The following is a 17500-nucleotide window of genomic DNA, read 5'->3' as shown; positions in this document are numbered from 1 at the left end:
GAAGAAAAAGTATTCGATATGGTTAGAGCTGATCCGAATGATCAAAAAATGAGTAATCTTCAAATTGAAGAAATTAAGAAAAAGGTTCCTCGATGGTTATACAAACTGACTTCTGATTTGGATTTTGAAGAAGAGGAGGAGGAGGAGGAGGAAGAAGATGATCAGGAAGAATCCACAGAGGATCACGGGATTCGTTCAAGAAAAGCCAAACGTGTAGTAATTTATACTGACACTGATACCGATGAGGATACTAATATCATTAATACCAATGATAATATCATCAATACTACCACTGATAATATCATTAATACCAATGATAATATCAATAATACTACTGATAATATCAGTAATACCACCGATAGTAATCAAGAAAAAAATAGTGATGATCAAGTCGAAAAAGGTGATCAAAGAGGAAAAGGAAATGGTGATCAAGCCAAAAAGAAAAAGGGTGATCAAGCCAAAAATGGTGATCAAAGAGGAAAAGGAAATGGTGATCAAGCAGAAGAACATGAAATGGCCTTGATACGTTACTCGCAACAATCAGATTTTCGTCGTGATATAATCAAAGGGTCGATGCGGGCTCAAAGACGTAAAACAGTCACTTGGGAAATGTTTCAAACAGATGTACACTCCCCCTTTTTTTTGACAGAATAGACAAAACACCTTTGTTTTCTTTTGATATCTCAAGGATGATGAACCTCATTTTTAGGAATTGGATGGAGGAAAAAAGCCCAAAAATACAAACATCTGATTATGTGGGTGAAGGGGCAAAAGAGAAAGAGAAAATGGAGAAAGAACACGAAGAGGAGTATAAAAGAAAAGAGGATAAAAGACAGGAGGAGGAACGGATAGCAATAGCAGAAACTTGGGATAATATTATATTTGCTCAAGCAATAAGGAGTTCCATATTAGTAACCCACTCGATTCTTCGAAAATACATCATATTACCTTCATTGATAATAGTTAAAAATATTGGTCGTATGTTATTATTTCAATTCCCTGAGTGGTATGAAGATTTGACCGAATGGAGTAGGGAAATGCATGTCAAATGCACATATAATGGTGTTCAATTATCGGAAACAGAATTTCCAAAAGATTGGTTAACAGACGGTATTCAGATAAAAATCCTATTTCCTTTCTCTCTGAAACCTTGGCATAGAAAAAAGCTACGATCCCATCATAAGGATCTAAGAAAAAAACAAAAAAATTTCTGTTTTTTAACGATCTGGGGGATGGAAACAGAAGTCCCCTTTGGCTCTCCCCGAAAAAAACCTTTCTTTTTTGAACCCATTAATAAAACACTCGAAAAAAAAATTAGAAAAGTCAAAAAGACAGGTTTTTTCTTTCTAAGAATTATAAAAGACAACATAAAAGGTTTTCTAAAGATTCTCAACGAAAAAATAAGATGGATTATCAAAATAGTTCTATTTATAAAAAGAAAAGTGAAGAAACTCTTTTTCTTAGTGACGCGAGTCTATGACCCAAGTCAAAATGAAGAACCAAGTCAAAATGAGAAAGATTCCAAAAAAATCATCCATGAATCACCCATTATAATTGTATCCGGAGATTGGACAAATGATTCACTGATAGAAAGAAAAATTAATGATCTGGCTGATAAGACAACCAAAATCTGGGATCAAGTAGAAAAGATTAGAAAAGACAAGAAAAAAAAACCTCTAACTCCAGATATTGAGGATATAGATATTAGTACTAACAAGGGAAATTTTAGTAATAAAAGAACCGAATCACGGAAACATATTTTTCAAATATCTAAAAAAAGAAGAAGTGCCCCATTAATCTCTAAATGGAACTCTTTTATGAAATCTTTCATTGAAAGAATATACATGGGTATCCTTCTATGTATCACTAACATTTACAGGATCAATGCACAATTTTTTCTTGACTCAACAAAAAATACTTTAAATGGATACACTTACAATGACGAAATAAAGGAAAAGGATACTAATGAAACGAATCCAAATATAATTCCCTTCATTTCGACTGTAAAATCTCTTTCTACTTATACTACTAATATAAGTAGTGATAGTAATTCACCGATTTACTGCGACTTATCTTCTTTGTCTCAAGCCTATGTGTTTTACAAATTATTGCAAACCCAAGTTAGTAACAAATATAAGTCAGAATCCATATTTCATTACTACAGAACATATCCTTTTATTAAGGATAGAATAAAAGACTATTTCCATGACTATTTCCATACACGAGGAATATTTGATTCAGAATCAAAACACAAGAAACTGCGGAATTCTGGAATGAGTGAATGGAAAAACTGGTTAAAGAGCCATTATCAATACAATTTCTCCCATGACAAATGGTCTAGATTAGCACCTCTAAAATGGAGAAAGAAAGTCAATCAGCATTTTACGATTAAAAATAACGACTCACCAAAATTGGGTTCATATGAAGAAAAAGACCAATTAATTCATTCCGGTAAAAAGGATTATTATAAATATAAATTGGACTTATTGAAGAGTCCGAGTTGCGAAAAAAAAATTAAAAAACACTACAGATATGATCTTTTATCATATAAATATCTTAATTATGAAGATGTGAAAGACTCCAATATTTATGGATCACCATTACAAGTAAACAGGCACGGAGAGATTTCTAATTACAATACACATAAATACAAATCGTTTTATGCTACAACTATAAATGATAGCCTAGAAGATAAATATACAATTGATAGGGATCCAAATCTAGATAGAAAATATTTGGAATTGAGAATCACCAATTTTTACCCTAGAAACAATATTGAAACTAGGACTAGTACGGGTATCAGAACTTTCATTAATAAAAAAAAGAAAACTACTAAGACTGGGACCAATAAGAAAGATATTCTTTATCTTTATATCAGAATTCATCAAGAAATCCAAACAAAGCAAAAAGAGTTATTTTTTGATTGGATGGGAATGAATGAACAAATGTTAGATCATACTATATCGAATCTGCGCCCTTGGTTCTTACCAGAATTTGTGCCGCTTTACGATCGATATAAGACTAATCCGTGGATCATACCAATCAAATTGCTTCTATTTGATTTTCATGGAAACAAAACAAGCGATCTTTATATAGATCCAAAGGTGGAATCTAATCAAAAAGAAAGATTTAATCCAAAACCAAAAGTAGAATCTAATCAAAAGGGATATCTTGAATTAGAGAATGGGAACCGGGACGAGAAAGAACGACAGCACCAAGGAAATCTTATATCTGATATAAGAAACCAAAAAAAAGATGTTGGAGCAAATTCCGCGGGTTCAGATATTAAGAAACGCAGAAAGAAAAAGAAATTCAAGAGCAAGAAGGAAGCGGAACTAGACTTATTTTTGAAAAAATATTTTCTTTTTCAACTCCGATGGGGTGATTCTTTCAATCAAAGAATGACCAATAATATCAAGGTATATTGTCTACTGCTTAGACTTATGAATCCGAATGAAATTGCTATATCCTCTATTCAAAGAGGAGAAATGGGTCTAGATGTAATGCTGATTAATAAGGATTTGTCTCTTCCAGAATTGATAAAAAGGGGAATATTTATTGTTGAACCGGTTCGTTTGTCTATCAAATGGGATGGAATTTCGATTATGTATCAAACCATAGCTATTTCATTGACCCATAAGGTTCAGTACCAAACTAATCGAGGATACCAGGTAAAAAAACATATTGATAAGAATGACTTGAATGGCTCGATTGCACGACACGGAGGAGTGCGTGTGAATGGGGACAATAATAATTATGATTTGCTTGTTCCTGAACATATTTTATCTCCTAGCCATCGTAGAGAATTGAGAATTATAAGCCGTTTCAATTACCGAAATAGGAACCTTGTGAATAAGAATCCAGTATTTTGCAATAGAGCTAAGACTAATGCGCAGGGGTTTGAGAAATTTGTAAATAGGGATAAGCATTTTGATACAGATACAAATAACTCTCTAAAATGGAAAGTGTTTCTTTGGCCCACTCATCGATTAGAAGATTTAGCCTGTATGAATCGTTATTGGTTTGATACCAATAATGGGAGTCGTTTCAGTATGTCAAGGATCCATATGTATAAGCAATTTGGAATTCGCTGATGTTACAATCAATTTCCCTCTTTATCACGCGCCTGGTATATGAGAACATGCAAATAAATACATACCTTATGTTAGACTCTGATACACAAGATTCAGTCAGTTAGACTCTGATACACAAGATTCAGTCAGTTAGACTCTGATACACAAGATTCAGTCACATATCAATTGGACCTAGGAATGAATCGACAGAATCTTTTTAGGTCCCTTTCCCTTTCATTCTGTTTCGTGAGCCCAGGAATATACCATCCCTTTGTATCTGAATAAATTTATTGTTATTATTTATTCATATTCATTTTGATTTGTTTGATAGAAAAAAGAGTAATATATGAATCAATCCAGATTATTGTGTACACCAGAACAAAATAAATGGTATTATTATTCTTGATTGGGAAGATTTATATCCGTGGGAACAAAAAGAAAAAAAGAGAAGAATTTATTTGTATGGTAAAGAATTCGCCCATATCCGTTATTCCACAAGAAGAAAAAAGGGGTTCTGTTGAATTCCAAGTATTTAATTTTACCAATAAGATAGAGAGACTTACTTCACATTTGAAACTGCACAGAAGAGACTATTTATCTCAGAGGGGTCTGCGGAAAATTCTGGGGAAACGCCAACGACTGCTGGTTTATTTATCAAAGAAAAATCGAGTGCGTTATAGGGAATTAATTGGTCAATTGGGTATTCGAGAACCAAAAACTGGTTAGTTTGGAAATTCGTTTGAGTTATTCGGTTCATTAGATCTTGAATTTGGATGAACCTCGTTTCATTTTCAGGAATTCATGGAATAATGAATTGGGATCGGAGAAATGGAATAATGAATTGGAATCGGAGAATAAAAACATATGACTGTACCAGACGCAAGAAAAGACCTCCTCGTGGTCAATATGGGTCCTCACCACCCGTCAATGCATGGTGTTCTTCGACTCATTGTTACTCTAGATGGCGAAGATGTTATCGACTGTGAACCCATATTGGGTTATTTACACAGAGGAATGGAAAAAATTGCGGAAAACCGAACAATTATACAATATCTACCTTATGTAACACGTTGGGATTATTTAGCTACTATGTTCACGGAGGCAATAACCGTTAATGCACCTGAGGAATTGGGAAATATTCAAGTACCTAAAAGAGCCAGCTATATTAGGGTAATTATGCTGGAGTTGAGTCGTATAGCTTCGCATTTGTTATGGCTTGGACCTTTTATGGCCGATATCGGTGCGCAGACTCCTTTCTTCTATATTTTCAGAGAGAGGGAATTGTTATATGATCTATTCGAAGCTGCCACAGGTATGCGAATGATGCATAATTATTTCCGTATCGGGGGGGTAGCTGCTGATTTACCTCATGGCTGGATAGATAAATGTTTAGATTTCTGCGATTATTTTTTAACGGGAGTTGTTGAATATCAAAAGCTTATTACGCGCAATCCCATCTTTTTGGAACGAGTTGAAGGGGTAGGTTTTATTGGGGGAGAGGAAGCCATAAATTGGGGTTTATCAGGACCAATGCTACGAGCTTCCGGAATCCAATGGGACCTTCGTAAAGTCGATCGGTATGAGTGTTATGATGAATTCGATTGGGAAGTCCAATGGCAAAAAGAAGGAGACTCATTAGCTCGTTATTTAGTAAGAATTGGCGAAATGACGGAATCCATCAAAATTATTCAACAGGCTCTGGAAGGAATTCCGGGGGACCTTATGAAAATTTAGAATTCCGACGCTTTGCTGGAACAAAAGATTCAGAATTGAACGACTTTGAATATCGATTCATTAGTAAAAAGCCTTCTCCCAGTTTTGAATTGTCAAAACAAGAACTTTATGTGAGAGTAGAAGCCCCAAAGGGAGAATTAGGTATTTTTCTGATAGGAGATAATAGTGTTTTTCCTTGGAGATGGAAAATACGTCCACCCGGTTTCATCAATTTGCAAATTCTTCCTCAGCTAGTTAAAAGAATGAAATTGGCTGATATTATGACAATACTAGGTAGTATAGATATCATTATGGGAGAAGTTGATCGTTGAAATGATAATTGAAGAAGCACAAGCTATCAATTCTTTTTTCAGATCGGAATCCTCAAAAGAGGCCTATGGGCTCATATGGTTACTTGTACCTATTGTTACTCTTGTATTGGGAATCACAATAGGGGTATTAGTAATTGTGTGGCTAGAAAGAAAAATATCTGCAGGGATACAACGACGAATTGGTCCTGAGTATGCCGGCCCCCTGGGCATTCTTCAAGCTCTAGCGGATGGGGTCAAACTACTTTTCAAAGAAGATCTTCTTCCATCTAGAGGAGATATTCGTTTATTTAGTGTCGGCCCATCCGTAGCGGTCGTATCAATTCTACTGAGTTATTCAGTAATTCCCTTTGGCCATCACCTTGTACTAACCGATCTCAGTATAGGTGTTTCTCTATGGATCGCTATTTCAAGTATTGCCCCTATCGGACTTCTTATGTCCGGATATGGATCAAATAATAAATATTCCTTTTCAGGTGGTTTACGAGCTGCTGCTCAATCTATAAGTTATGAAATACCGTTAACTCCATGTGTGTTATCAATATCTCTACGTGTGATTCGTTGGAATACGCACTCCTACCTCTTTCTTTGCTTTTTCTAGGAAAGAAGTTGGTTGATTGAATATATAGATAGAACTCTTTTTTATTCATCACTGGGATCTATGAACTAAACCAGATAGTTATATGAGTGAAACAAAACTGCTTATGAATTCGCAGTAAGAAGATCGAGTCTCATTACCTACGTACGAGAGTAAAGTGGAGCTAAACATAAGCAGCGGAAGCTGTTTACCCCAAGTATCGATTAGCCATCAGGACTTGAAGCGGGCGCAAAAGATCAACTGTATGGAATTTTTACTCTTGTATTTATTACCATACCGAGGATCCACCAAAACTGAGTGGACGGTTAGGAACACCAAGGTACACAAAAGATTAGTAATGGAGATAATGTAACGTATCCAAACGGATATTTTGACATTACATAAAAGGAGTCATAATGAGGGCTTGAAGTTGGTAGAAATGATCAAAAAGTACTTCCCCGTGATCCCGATCCAGAGTATAGCTCCTATCCACTGATTTAAAAATAACTATCAGGAACGAAGTAATCCTTTATTTATATAGTATAGTCCTTCTGAGAAAGAAGAGAAGAACAGGAAGGAAAAATGGATTGACTATTTATTGTATCTTATGGAAAGATCGAGTTAAGTTATTACTGAACAAGAAACTCAGCAAAAAGAATAAAGGATGAGATGGATTCAGAAGTGTACTTTTTATTTGTTATTATCTTATCGCGGACAGAATCCCACTGGTCTAGTTCACTTATGAGCATTTTGATTCATCTTTCTTTTTTCCTATGGTATGCCGATGTAATACCGAAGCATACCTTAGATTTATTCGTGACCATTGAGGAGCCGTATGAAGCTGAGGTCTCATGTACGGTTCTGGAATAGAGATGGGAACAGTGATGTTATCATCGACTATGATTATCTAACAGTTCAAGTACGGTTGATATAGTTGAGGCGCAGTCAAAATATGGTTTTTGGGGGTGGAATCTTTGGCGTCAACCTATAGGGTTCATAGTTTTTATAATTTCTTCACTAGCAGAATGCGAGAGATTGCCCTTTGATTTACCGGAAGCCGAGGAGGAATTAGTAGCAGGTTATCAAACTGAATATTCAGGTATCAAATTTGGTTTATTTTATGTTGCTTCTTACCTCAATTTACTAGTTTCTTCATTATTCGTAACAGTTCTGTACTTGGGAGGGTGGAATCTTCCTATTCCATATATACCAATTACTGAACTTTTCGAAATAAATAAAACTAGTGAAGTCTTTGGAACAACAATTAGTCTCCTCATTACATTAGCTAAAGCTTATTTGTTCCTGTTCATTCCTATCTCAACAAGATGGACTTTACCTAGGCTGAGAATGGATCAACTATTAAATCTTGGGTGGAAATCTCTTTTACCTATTGCTCTCGGTAATCTATTATTGACAACTTCTTCCCAACTTGTTTCGCTATAACAGAATAGGATATTCCAGATTCTTATCCTCTCTCAAGCAAGAGAAAGAAACATCAAATTATTCATGGATATTCACGATATATGTTTCCTATGGTGACTGGGTTCATGAATTATGGTCAACAGACAGTACGAGCTGCAAGATACATTGGTCAAAGTTTCATGATTACCTTATCTCACGCAAATCGTTTACCTGTAACTATTCAATATCCTTATGAAAAATCGATCACATCAGAGCGTTTCCGTGGGCGAATCCACTTTGAATTTGATAAATGCATTGCTTGTGAAGTATGTGTTCGCGTATGTCCGATAGATCTACCTGTTGTTGATTGGCGATTAGAAACAGATATTAGAAAGAAACGATTGCTTAATTATAGTATTGATTTCGGAATCTGTATATTTTGTGGTAATTGCGTGGAGTATTGCCCCACAAACTGTTTATCAATGACTGAAGAATATGAACTTTCCACCTACGATCGTCACGAATTAAATTATAATCAAATTGCTTTGGGTCGGTTACCAATGTCTGTAATTGGAGATTACACAGTTCGAACAATTATGAACTCAACTCCAATAAAAATATCTATGGAGAAACCCCTTGATTCAAGAACGATTACCAATTAAATTAAAAATAAGACTAAGTTTTGATCAAAAGTAGGTAAGTTTCTTTCATGTCAGACAAAGAATAACTAGATTTGTGAGGATTATAACTACTTTTTGAATATATAAATATATATAGCCATTATAGCCATAGCCCTTATTTGTTTAATTAAAAATATGAAATTACGAACTCTGTTTCGACTAAAGACAAAAGCAAGATTGGCCCGTTCAATTGATTAACTCAATCTACATAAACCCACACCACGCTGGGGTAAGAACTATTAGATATAAAAAAGGGTAACCCACTTTTTCCCGACCAGTAAGATCATGAGATATTTTGACTTATTTATCGCTTATTTAACACATAATGGATTTACCTGCGCCAATACATGATATTCTTTTAGTATCTCTGGGATCAGGTCTTATAGTAGGAGGTCTAGGAGTGGTATTACTTACCAATCCAATTTATTCTGCCTTTTCCTTGGGATTGGTTCTTGTTTGTATATCTTTATTTTATATTCCATCGAACTCTTATTTTGTAGCTGCTGCGCAGCTACTTATTTACGTGGGAGCCATAAATGTCTTAATCTTATTTGCTGTGATGTTTATGAATGGTTCAGAATATTACAATTCTTTTCATTTTTGGACTGTCGGAGATGGATTCACTTCGCTAGTTTGTACAAGTATTTTTTTTTCACTAATTGCTACTATCCCAAACACGTCATGGTACGGGATTATTTGGACTACAAGATCAAACCAGATCATAGAACAGGACCTGACAAGTAATGTTCAACAGATTGGGATTCATTTATCAACAGATTTTTATCTTCCATTTGAACTGATTTCTATAATCCTTTTAGTTTCCTTAGTGGGCGCAATTGCTATGGCTCGCCGGGAATAGATACTTAGAATTGGAAATAACAAACCAACCAAATAAAATAAAGCAACCTCCGTGTAATTGTTATCGCATCTATCTGTCCACCCTAAATTGGAATATTGTTCATGAGACATATTTCAAAGTTTTTGTTAGTTCGACGACCCATTTCAGTGTCTTTTTTGGTACTGTATTTCTTATATATATTATATGGATTGATAATTGAATTAGATTCAGTAGAATCTTCTCATTTAATTAATCGAATCAGTTGAATTGTTGTTTATATTGAAATGAATCGAGATTGACGAGGAGTTGGTCAATGATGCTCGAGCATGTACTTGTTTTGAGTGCCTATTTATTTTCTATTGGTATCTATGGATTGATCACAAGTCGAAACATGGTTAGAGCACTTATGTGTCTTGAACTTATACTGAATGCTGTTAATATGAATCTCATAACATTTTCTGATTTATTTGATAGTCGCCAATTAAAGGGAGACGTTTTCTCGATCTTTGTTATCGCTATTGCAGCCGCCGAAGCAGCTATTGGACCAGCTATTGTTTCTTCGATCTATCGTAACAGAAAATCAACTCGTATCAATCAATCAAATTTATTGAATAAATAAAAATAGTCGGTAGTCGGAACCTTTACTCAAATAAAATATATAAAGACATATACGTTATGTCACTCTGTAGAAGTAAATAGACACTCGACTCACGTTATGGATCAATGGATCATAAGCATGGATTAGGAATAAGAGTACAATAAATTTTATACGTTTTCTTTCTTTATTATATATAACTATAATTCATTTATAGATTAGCAAAACGTGTATTGACTGATATGACCATGTTTGATGAAAGATAAGAGATCAAAGTATCTTGGGCCTATCTCATGAACAGATCAGAAATAGATTTCTAACAAAACTTTATGGTCTAATCACCGATTCGTCTGGTGCCAAAATATTTAATCATTTACTAAAGCTACCAGACCGAAAATTTATGACGTTCCAAAAAAAATTAATAGATCTAATGTCACACTCAGTAAAGATTTATGATACATGTATAGGGTGTACCCAATGCGTACGAGCGTGTCCTACAGATGTCCTGGAAATGATACCCTGGGACGGATGTAAAGCTAAGCAAATTGCTTCCGCACCAAGAACGGAGGACTGTGTAGGTTGTAAGAGATGTGAATCTGCTTGTCCAACGGATTTCTTAAGTATACGGGTTTATTTATGGCATGAGACAACCCGTAGCATGGGTCTAGCTTATTAATACGTTACAAAAAACTCCCCTTGAATCCATTTGATTCCTCTTTACCGACAAAAACCCGTACTCGATAAATAAAAAATCCGAGCGCGGGTTTTTCTGGTCAAATCAAAGTGTATTTTGTCTTTACTATGAGTGATTTTTATTGGTTAACAATCATTGTTGTTTTGCCCATATCCGCGGGTTCCTTAATTGCTCTTTTCCCTCATAGAGGAAATAAGGTAGTTCGATGGTATACTATCTGTATCTGCTTATTTGAACTCCTTCTAACGACCTACGTATTCTGTTATCATTTTAAATTGGACGATCCATTAATCCAATTGGAAGAAGACTTTAACTGGATAAATATTTTTGATTTTCACTGGAGACTCGGAATCGACGGACTTTCTATAGGACCCATTTTATTGACAGGATTTATCACTACTTTAGCTACTTCAGCGGCTTGGCCAGTTACCCGAAATTCGCGATTGTTCCATTTCCTGATGTTAGCAATGTACAGTGGTCAAATAGGATCATTTTCTTCTCGAGACCTCTTACTTTTTTTCATCATGTGGGAATTAGAATTAATTCCTGTTTACCTACTTTTATCCATGTGGGGAGGAAAGAAACGTCTGTACTCAGCTACAAAGTTCATTTTGTACACTGCAGGAGGTTCCATTTTTCTCTTAATGGGAGTTCTAGGTATGGGTTTATATGGTTCCAATGAACCAACATTAAATTTTGAAACATTAGCTAATCAATCGTATCCCGTGGCATTGGAAATAATATTTTATTTGGGTTTCCTTATTGCTTATGCTGTCAAATCACCGATCATACCTTTACATACATGGTTGCCAGATACCCATGGAGAGGCGCATTACAGTACATGTATGCTTCTAGCTGGAATCTTATTAAAAATGGGAGCATACGGGTTGGTTCGGGTCAATATGGAATTATTACCCCACGCCCATTCCATATTTTCTCCTTGGTTGATGATAGTAGGGACTATTCAAATAATCTATGCAGCTTTAACTTCTCTTGGTCAACGCAATTTAAAAAAGAGAATAGCCTATTCTTCCGTATCTCATATGGGTTTCATAATAATAGGAATTAGTTCTATAACCGATGCGGGACTCAATGGAGCTATTTTACAAATCATCTCTCATGGATTTATTGGTGCTGCACTTTTTTTCCTGGCAGGAACAAGTTATGATAGAATACGTCTTCGTTATCTTAACGAAATGGGGGAATAGCTATACTAATGCCAAGAATCTTTACGATGTTCAGTAGCTTCTCAATGGCTTCTCTCGCATTACCAGGAATGAGTGGTTTTGTTGCAGAATTTGTGATATTTTTGGGAATAATTACTAGCCCAAAATACCTTGTAATGTCAAAATACTAATTACTTTTGTAATGGCAATTGGAATGATATTAACTCCTATTTATTCATTATCTATGTCACGCCAGATGTTCTATGGATACAGGTTATTCAATGTTCCCAAGTCTCACTTTGTGGATTCTGGACCACGAGAAATCTTTATTTTGATGTGTATCCTTTTACCTATAATAGGTATTGGTATTTATCCAGATTTCGTTCTTTCACTATCAGTTGACAAGGTAGAAACTATTCTATCTAATTACTTTCATGGGTAGCTTTCATGGATGGATTTTTTTATGGTTATGGGCAGCACAGAAGATCCAATCCAATAATCCTGCACTGCTGTTTACAAACAAATCAATCGTTGGCTAGACCAATCAAAAGGAAAAGAAGATTTTTCCTTCTATCAAGTCAAAAATGCAATTAAATGAAGGAAATTGTAATCAGAAATATCTGTAGTTTTTATTATTTAACTACAGATATTTCTGATTACATATATATCTTTCACCTTATACATATAATGTATAAATGAGATAATAATATTATGGTTAATAATATTATGGTATATGAGAGGGGTATATGAGAATGAAAGGGTATGTGTACAATCTTTCTATGTATTCTGCAGTTTTTTTCTTCAATTAGATGTTTAATGTGAATGAACCATAACTATGTAGCCCTCTTCCTAATAGATTGACCCCAAAATAGCAGATCCAAATTATAAGAAATCCCATAGAAGCCACAATTGCTGAATTTGCACCTTGCAAACTTTTATTTGTTCTAGTATGTAAATAAATCGCGAATACGGTCCAAGTAATAAATGCCCAGGTTTCTTTGGGGTCCCAATTCCAATAAGATCCCCATGCCTCATTAGCCCATACTGCTCCTGAAAGAATACCTATAGTTAAAAGGGTAAAACCCAAGCCAATGACACGATAACTCCAAGAATCCAATCGCTGAGTCAATTGATACCTGTGATAATTTCTAAACGAAAAATTCACGTATTGGGTCTCATCAAAAGAAAATGAACTAATTAATAAATGATTGGTTTTACCGAAAATATCTATCTTTCTTCTAAACGTAATGACCAGGAGAGTTATGGATAATAATGATCCACATAAAAGAGCTGCATAGCTCAACAACATCATACTTACGTGCATCATTAACCAACGGGATTGGAGAGCAGGCACTAATATTGCGGATTGATGCATTTTAGTTAAAAGACCCGAAGTGGCAAAGCCTTGGGTTAAAATAGCGCTTGGGGCGGTTATTTTACTGAAAAAATTCTTATAGTTTCTAAAATATGGAACTATATGAATAAGGGAGAAACTCCATGAAAGGAACATTAATGATTCATATAGATCACTTAATGGTACATGTCCCGAATAAATCCAACGAGTAACTAATAATCCTGTTATACAGAAAAAAGTAGCTATCATGCCTTTTTCTGACGAATCACATAGTCCTACAATTTCATAGACCAAGGTCATCAGATGAGTAGGAATCACAATTGAAATGATCGAAAAAGATATGTGAGTTAATATATGTTCTAAAGTTGCAAATATCATAAACAATCATTTTTTGTTTTTATAGTTATAAAAAAAGGGAACCCTTCCTTAATTACCGAATGTAAATATGGTATCGAATTAAAGGATCCGTTGTGTCCTTTTTTGTTTTAGAGAATGCCGCCACTCGGACTCGAACCGAGATGCTCTAGCACTGCTTCCTAAGAACAGCGTGTCTACCGATTTCACCATGGCGGCTTGTTCGAAGTAATACTAACTCATGCATATTCAATCGTCGATATTGAGAGGTTCAATGCAATTGCAATAGATGATTATTGAATCAATCGAAGAATAGCCATTCAAGTCAATATTTGAAGGTTCCATAATTGTTACTAGCTTACCTTAAAGCTTAGTAATAGTGAATCGATGGGGAAAATAGTGAATCGATGGGGAAAATGGCAATCCCCATCTCGCAAATCATATAAAAATGCACTCTATTCACTATATTGAACCTTGTATCTTGCGTCTAATAACGCCCTTTAAAACACAAATAGTGCCATTTTGAGGGCCCAATATATGATACAGAATCATTAATTTATCCAATCATTGATTGATGTTGATTTAGATCATTTGAAGGGTTTCTTATCACATTATTATTTATTCTTTGCTTTTTTTATTTCATTTTTTTTGTCGTACAAAAAAACCTTTTGAATAACCGGTAGAAATGGATTTAGCTAAAGAAAAAGCTTTTACCGCTGCCCAATATCCCTTTCTCTTCCAAAAATTTCTACGAATATGCTTTTTTGATATAGAAGTACGTTTTTTTGGAACCGCCATGCAAAAATGAACTTTTCTAAGTTGAATGTGAAAGACATGTATTGTTCAAAATAGATCATTAATTCTTTCTATTCATATATCTATTATTTAGTTTATAGATTTTCTTCATAACATACAAATATGCGCATATAGCATATAATAGGGACTAAACTAAATTATTGCTAGGGACTCAAACTCAAGTTGGAGAATAAAAAGAAAGGAGATTCGATTCGCTAGGTATAACTCTCATAGAAAAAAATAGTTATCTTTTTTCTCTTTTTGAAGTATTCATTATCATTATTATTGCATACAATGAAAATCTCAGAAGAAAGAAAATTGTACTAATTGTTTCATATCTCCATTCATTAGGATCGATGGTATCAACTACCGATGAAATCGACCCCCGCAGATAAATAATATAAAAAGAAAAATAAATAAAATAAAAGGTTACAATTCCTATCTCAGTCTATTTCAAATAGACCATATATATAACCTACATATACCTACCGTCGTAATACATTTAATAACAATAACCAGAAATTAATTACCTACATGAGATAAAACAATAAGATTTTCTCTACCAATTGATCCCATTAAAGCATAGCGCCCCCACGATTCGAATAATACTTTTGTTCAATGATCCATTACTTGAACATTACTTGAACTTGATTAAGGCAATTTAAGTAACCTCTTACTTCACCTTCTTACTTCACCCATATGGGAGGTTACAAGTATCATAGAATTTCCCACAAGTTCTGGTGGAAGCCAATCAATCAGTTTCAAATTAAATTTAAATTAGTTAATGATTTTGGATAAAAGATCTTGTTGGGTTGAGTTATTTGCGGATCTCATGATCCATATCAAAAGCTAATAATTACTTCACCCCTAGTATTAAGCAATAATTTGCTTAATTATATCATTTGACCAATTCAATTGTAACTCCTTGGGTCAAATTTTAAATAGTCGAGGAAGAGCGAGATTAATAAAAAAGAATATTCTTTTCGTATCCTTATTTTGGTTTGTGTTAAAAAAAAAAATAAATAAGAACTGGTGATGAATGTGAATTGGGAACAATAATTAATATAATTAATTAGAAGAAAATAGAGGAAAAAGGTTTGATTTAATTTTATTATTATGGTTATGGAACGCACATATCAATATGCATGGATTATACCTTTCGTTCCGCTTCTAGTTACTATGTTAATAGGATTGGAACTCCTGCTTAATCCGACAGCAACAAAAAATATTCGTCGTATATGGGCTTTTCCCGCTGTTTTATTGTTAAGTATAGTTATGGTCTTTTCCACTAAGCTGGCGATCCAGCAAATCAATGGTAGCTCAATTTATGAATATCTATGGTCTTGGAGCATCACTAGTGATTTTTCCTTAGAATTCGGCTACTTGATTGATCCACTTACTTCTATTATGTCGATATTAATCACTACTGTTGGAATCCTGGTTCTTATCTATAGTGATAATTATATGTCTCATGACCGAGGATATTTGAGATTTTTTGCTTATATGAGTTTTTTCAATACAGCGATGCTGGGATTAGTTACTAGTCCCAATTTGATACAAATCCATATTTTTTGGGAACTAGTGGGAATGTGTTCCTATCTGTTAATAGGTTTTTGGTTTACCCGACCAATTGCAGCAAATGCCTGTCAAAAAGCGTTTGTGACCAATCGTGTGGGGGATTTTGGTTTATTATTAGGAATCCTAGGTTTTTATTTAATAACAGGTAGTTTCGAATTTCAGGATTTATTCGAAATATTCAATGATTCGATCATTAATAACAATGAGATGAATTCCTCATTTGCTACGCTTTGTGCCTTCTTATTATTCCTCGGTGCAGTTGCTAAATCTGCGCAATTCCCACTTCATGTATGGTTACCTGATGCTATGGAGGGACCCACTCCTATTTCGGCTCTGATACATGCGGCTACTATGGTAGCCGCAGGAATTTTTCTTGTAGCTCGGCTTCTTCCTCTTTTCATAGCCATACCTTACATAATGAATATCATATCTTTGATAGGTGTAATAACGGTACTATTAGGAGCTACCTTAGCTCTTGCTCAAAGAGATATTAAGAGAAGTTTAGCTTATTCCACGATGTCTCAATTGGGATACATTATGTTAGCTTTGGGTATAGGTTCTTATCGAGCCGCTTTATTCCATTTGATCACTCATGCTTATTCTAAAGCATTATTGTTTTTAGGGTCTGGATCAATCATTCATTCCATGGAACCCATTATTGGGTATTCTCCGACTAAGAGTCAGAACATGGTTCTTATGGGCGGTTTAACTAAATATATGCCAATTACAAAAACAACTTTTTTTTTAGGTACACTTTCTCTTTGTGGTATTCCACCCCTCGCTTGTTTTTGGTCCAAAGACGAAATTCTTAATGATAGTTGGTTGTATTCACCGATTTTTGCGATAATAGCTTTCTACACAGCAGGATTAACTGCATTTTATATGTTTCGTATGTATTTACTTACTTTCGAAGGGCATTTACGTAGTCATTTTCAAAATTACAGCGGACACACAAATAGTTCCTTCTATTCAATATCCATATGGGGGCAAGAAGGTTCCAAACCTGTTAGCAGCAATTTGCTTTTAACAACAAGGAATAATAATGACAAGTCCTCCTTTTCCAATTGCTCGTTTTCTAATACATATAAAATTGCCGGTTATGTAAGAACCATGCGATCATCTTTTAGTACTCATTTTTTCAAAAAAGACTCTCATACTTTACTATATCCGCATGAATCGGACAATACCATGTTATTTCCCCTGCTTATATTGGCCATATTTACTTTGTTCGTTGGATGCATAGGAATTAATTTCGGGCACGAAGTAATGGAGGTTGACATATTATCAAAATGGTTAACCCCATCGATGAAACTTTTCCATCAGAATTCAACTGATGAAGATTGGTATAAATTT

At 34.6% G+C, this 17500-nt stretch overlaps 1 protein-coding gene and 3 pseudogenes across 1 annotated transcript in view; all 4 read left to right on the top strand.

Moving 5' to 3' along the window:
- Nucleotides 1-4904, top strand: part of LOC126409468 (protein TIC 214-like) — a 6757-nt pseudogene extending 1853 nt beyond the window's left edge.
- A 17-nt stretch (nucleotides 4905-4921) lies between these two features.
- LOC126409471 (NAD(P)H-quinone oxidoreductase subunit H, chloroplastic-like) lies at nucleotides 4922-10952 on the top strand (annotated as a pseudogene).
- A 6-nt stretch (nucleotides 10953-10958) lies between these two features.
- Nucleotides 10959-12735, top strand: LOC126409470 (NAD(P)H-quinone oxidoreductase chain 4, chloroplastic-like; annotated as a pseudogene).
- A 1429-nt stretch (nucleotides 12736-14164) lies between these two features.
- LOC126409469 (NAD(P)H-quinone oxidoreductase subunit 5, chloroplastic) overlaps nucleotides 14165-17500 on the top strand; it is a 4267-nt gene continuing 931 nt past the window's right edge. The window contains exon 1 of the mRNA XM_050075454.1: nucleotides 14165-17500. This exon is cut by the window's right edge and continues 931 nt beyond it. Within this exon, the coding sequence (XP_049931411.1) occupies nucleotides 15686-17500 (1815 nt within the window). The 5' untranslated portion in view covers nucleotides 14165-15685.

Source organism: Nymphaea colorata, unplaced genomic scaffold, assembly GCF_008831285.2.
Source record: "Nymphaea colorata isolate Beijing-Zhang1983 unplaced genomic scaffold, ASM883128v2 scaffold0350, whole genome shotgun sequence".
In the NCBI taxonomy this organism is placed as follows: Eukaryota; Viridiplantae; Streptophyta; class Magnoliopsida; order Nymphaeales; family Nymphaeaceae; genus Nymphaea; species Nymphaea colorata.
This window is presented reverse-complemented; position numbering and strand designations above follow the sequence as displayed.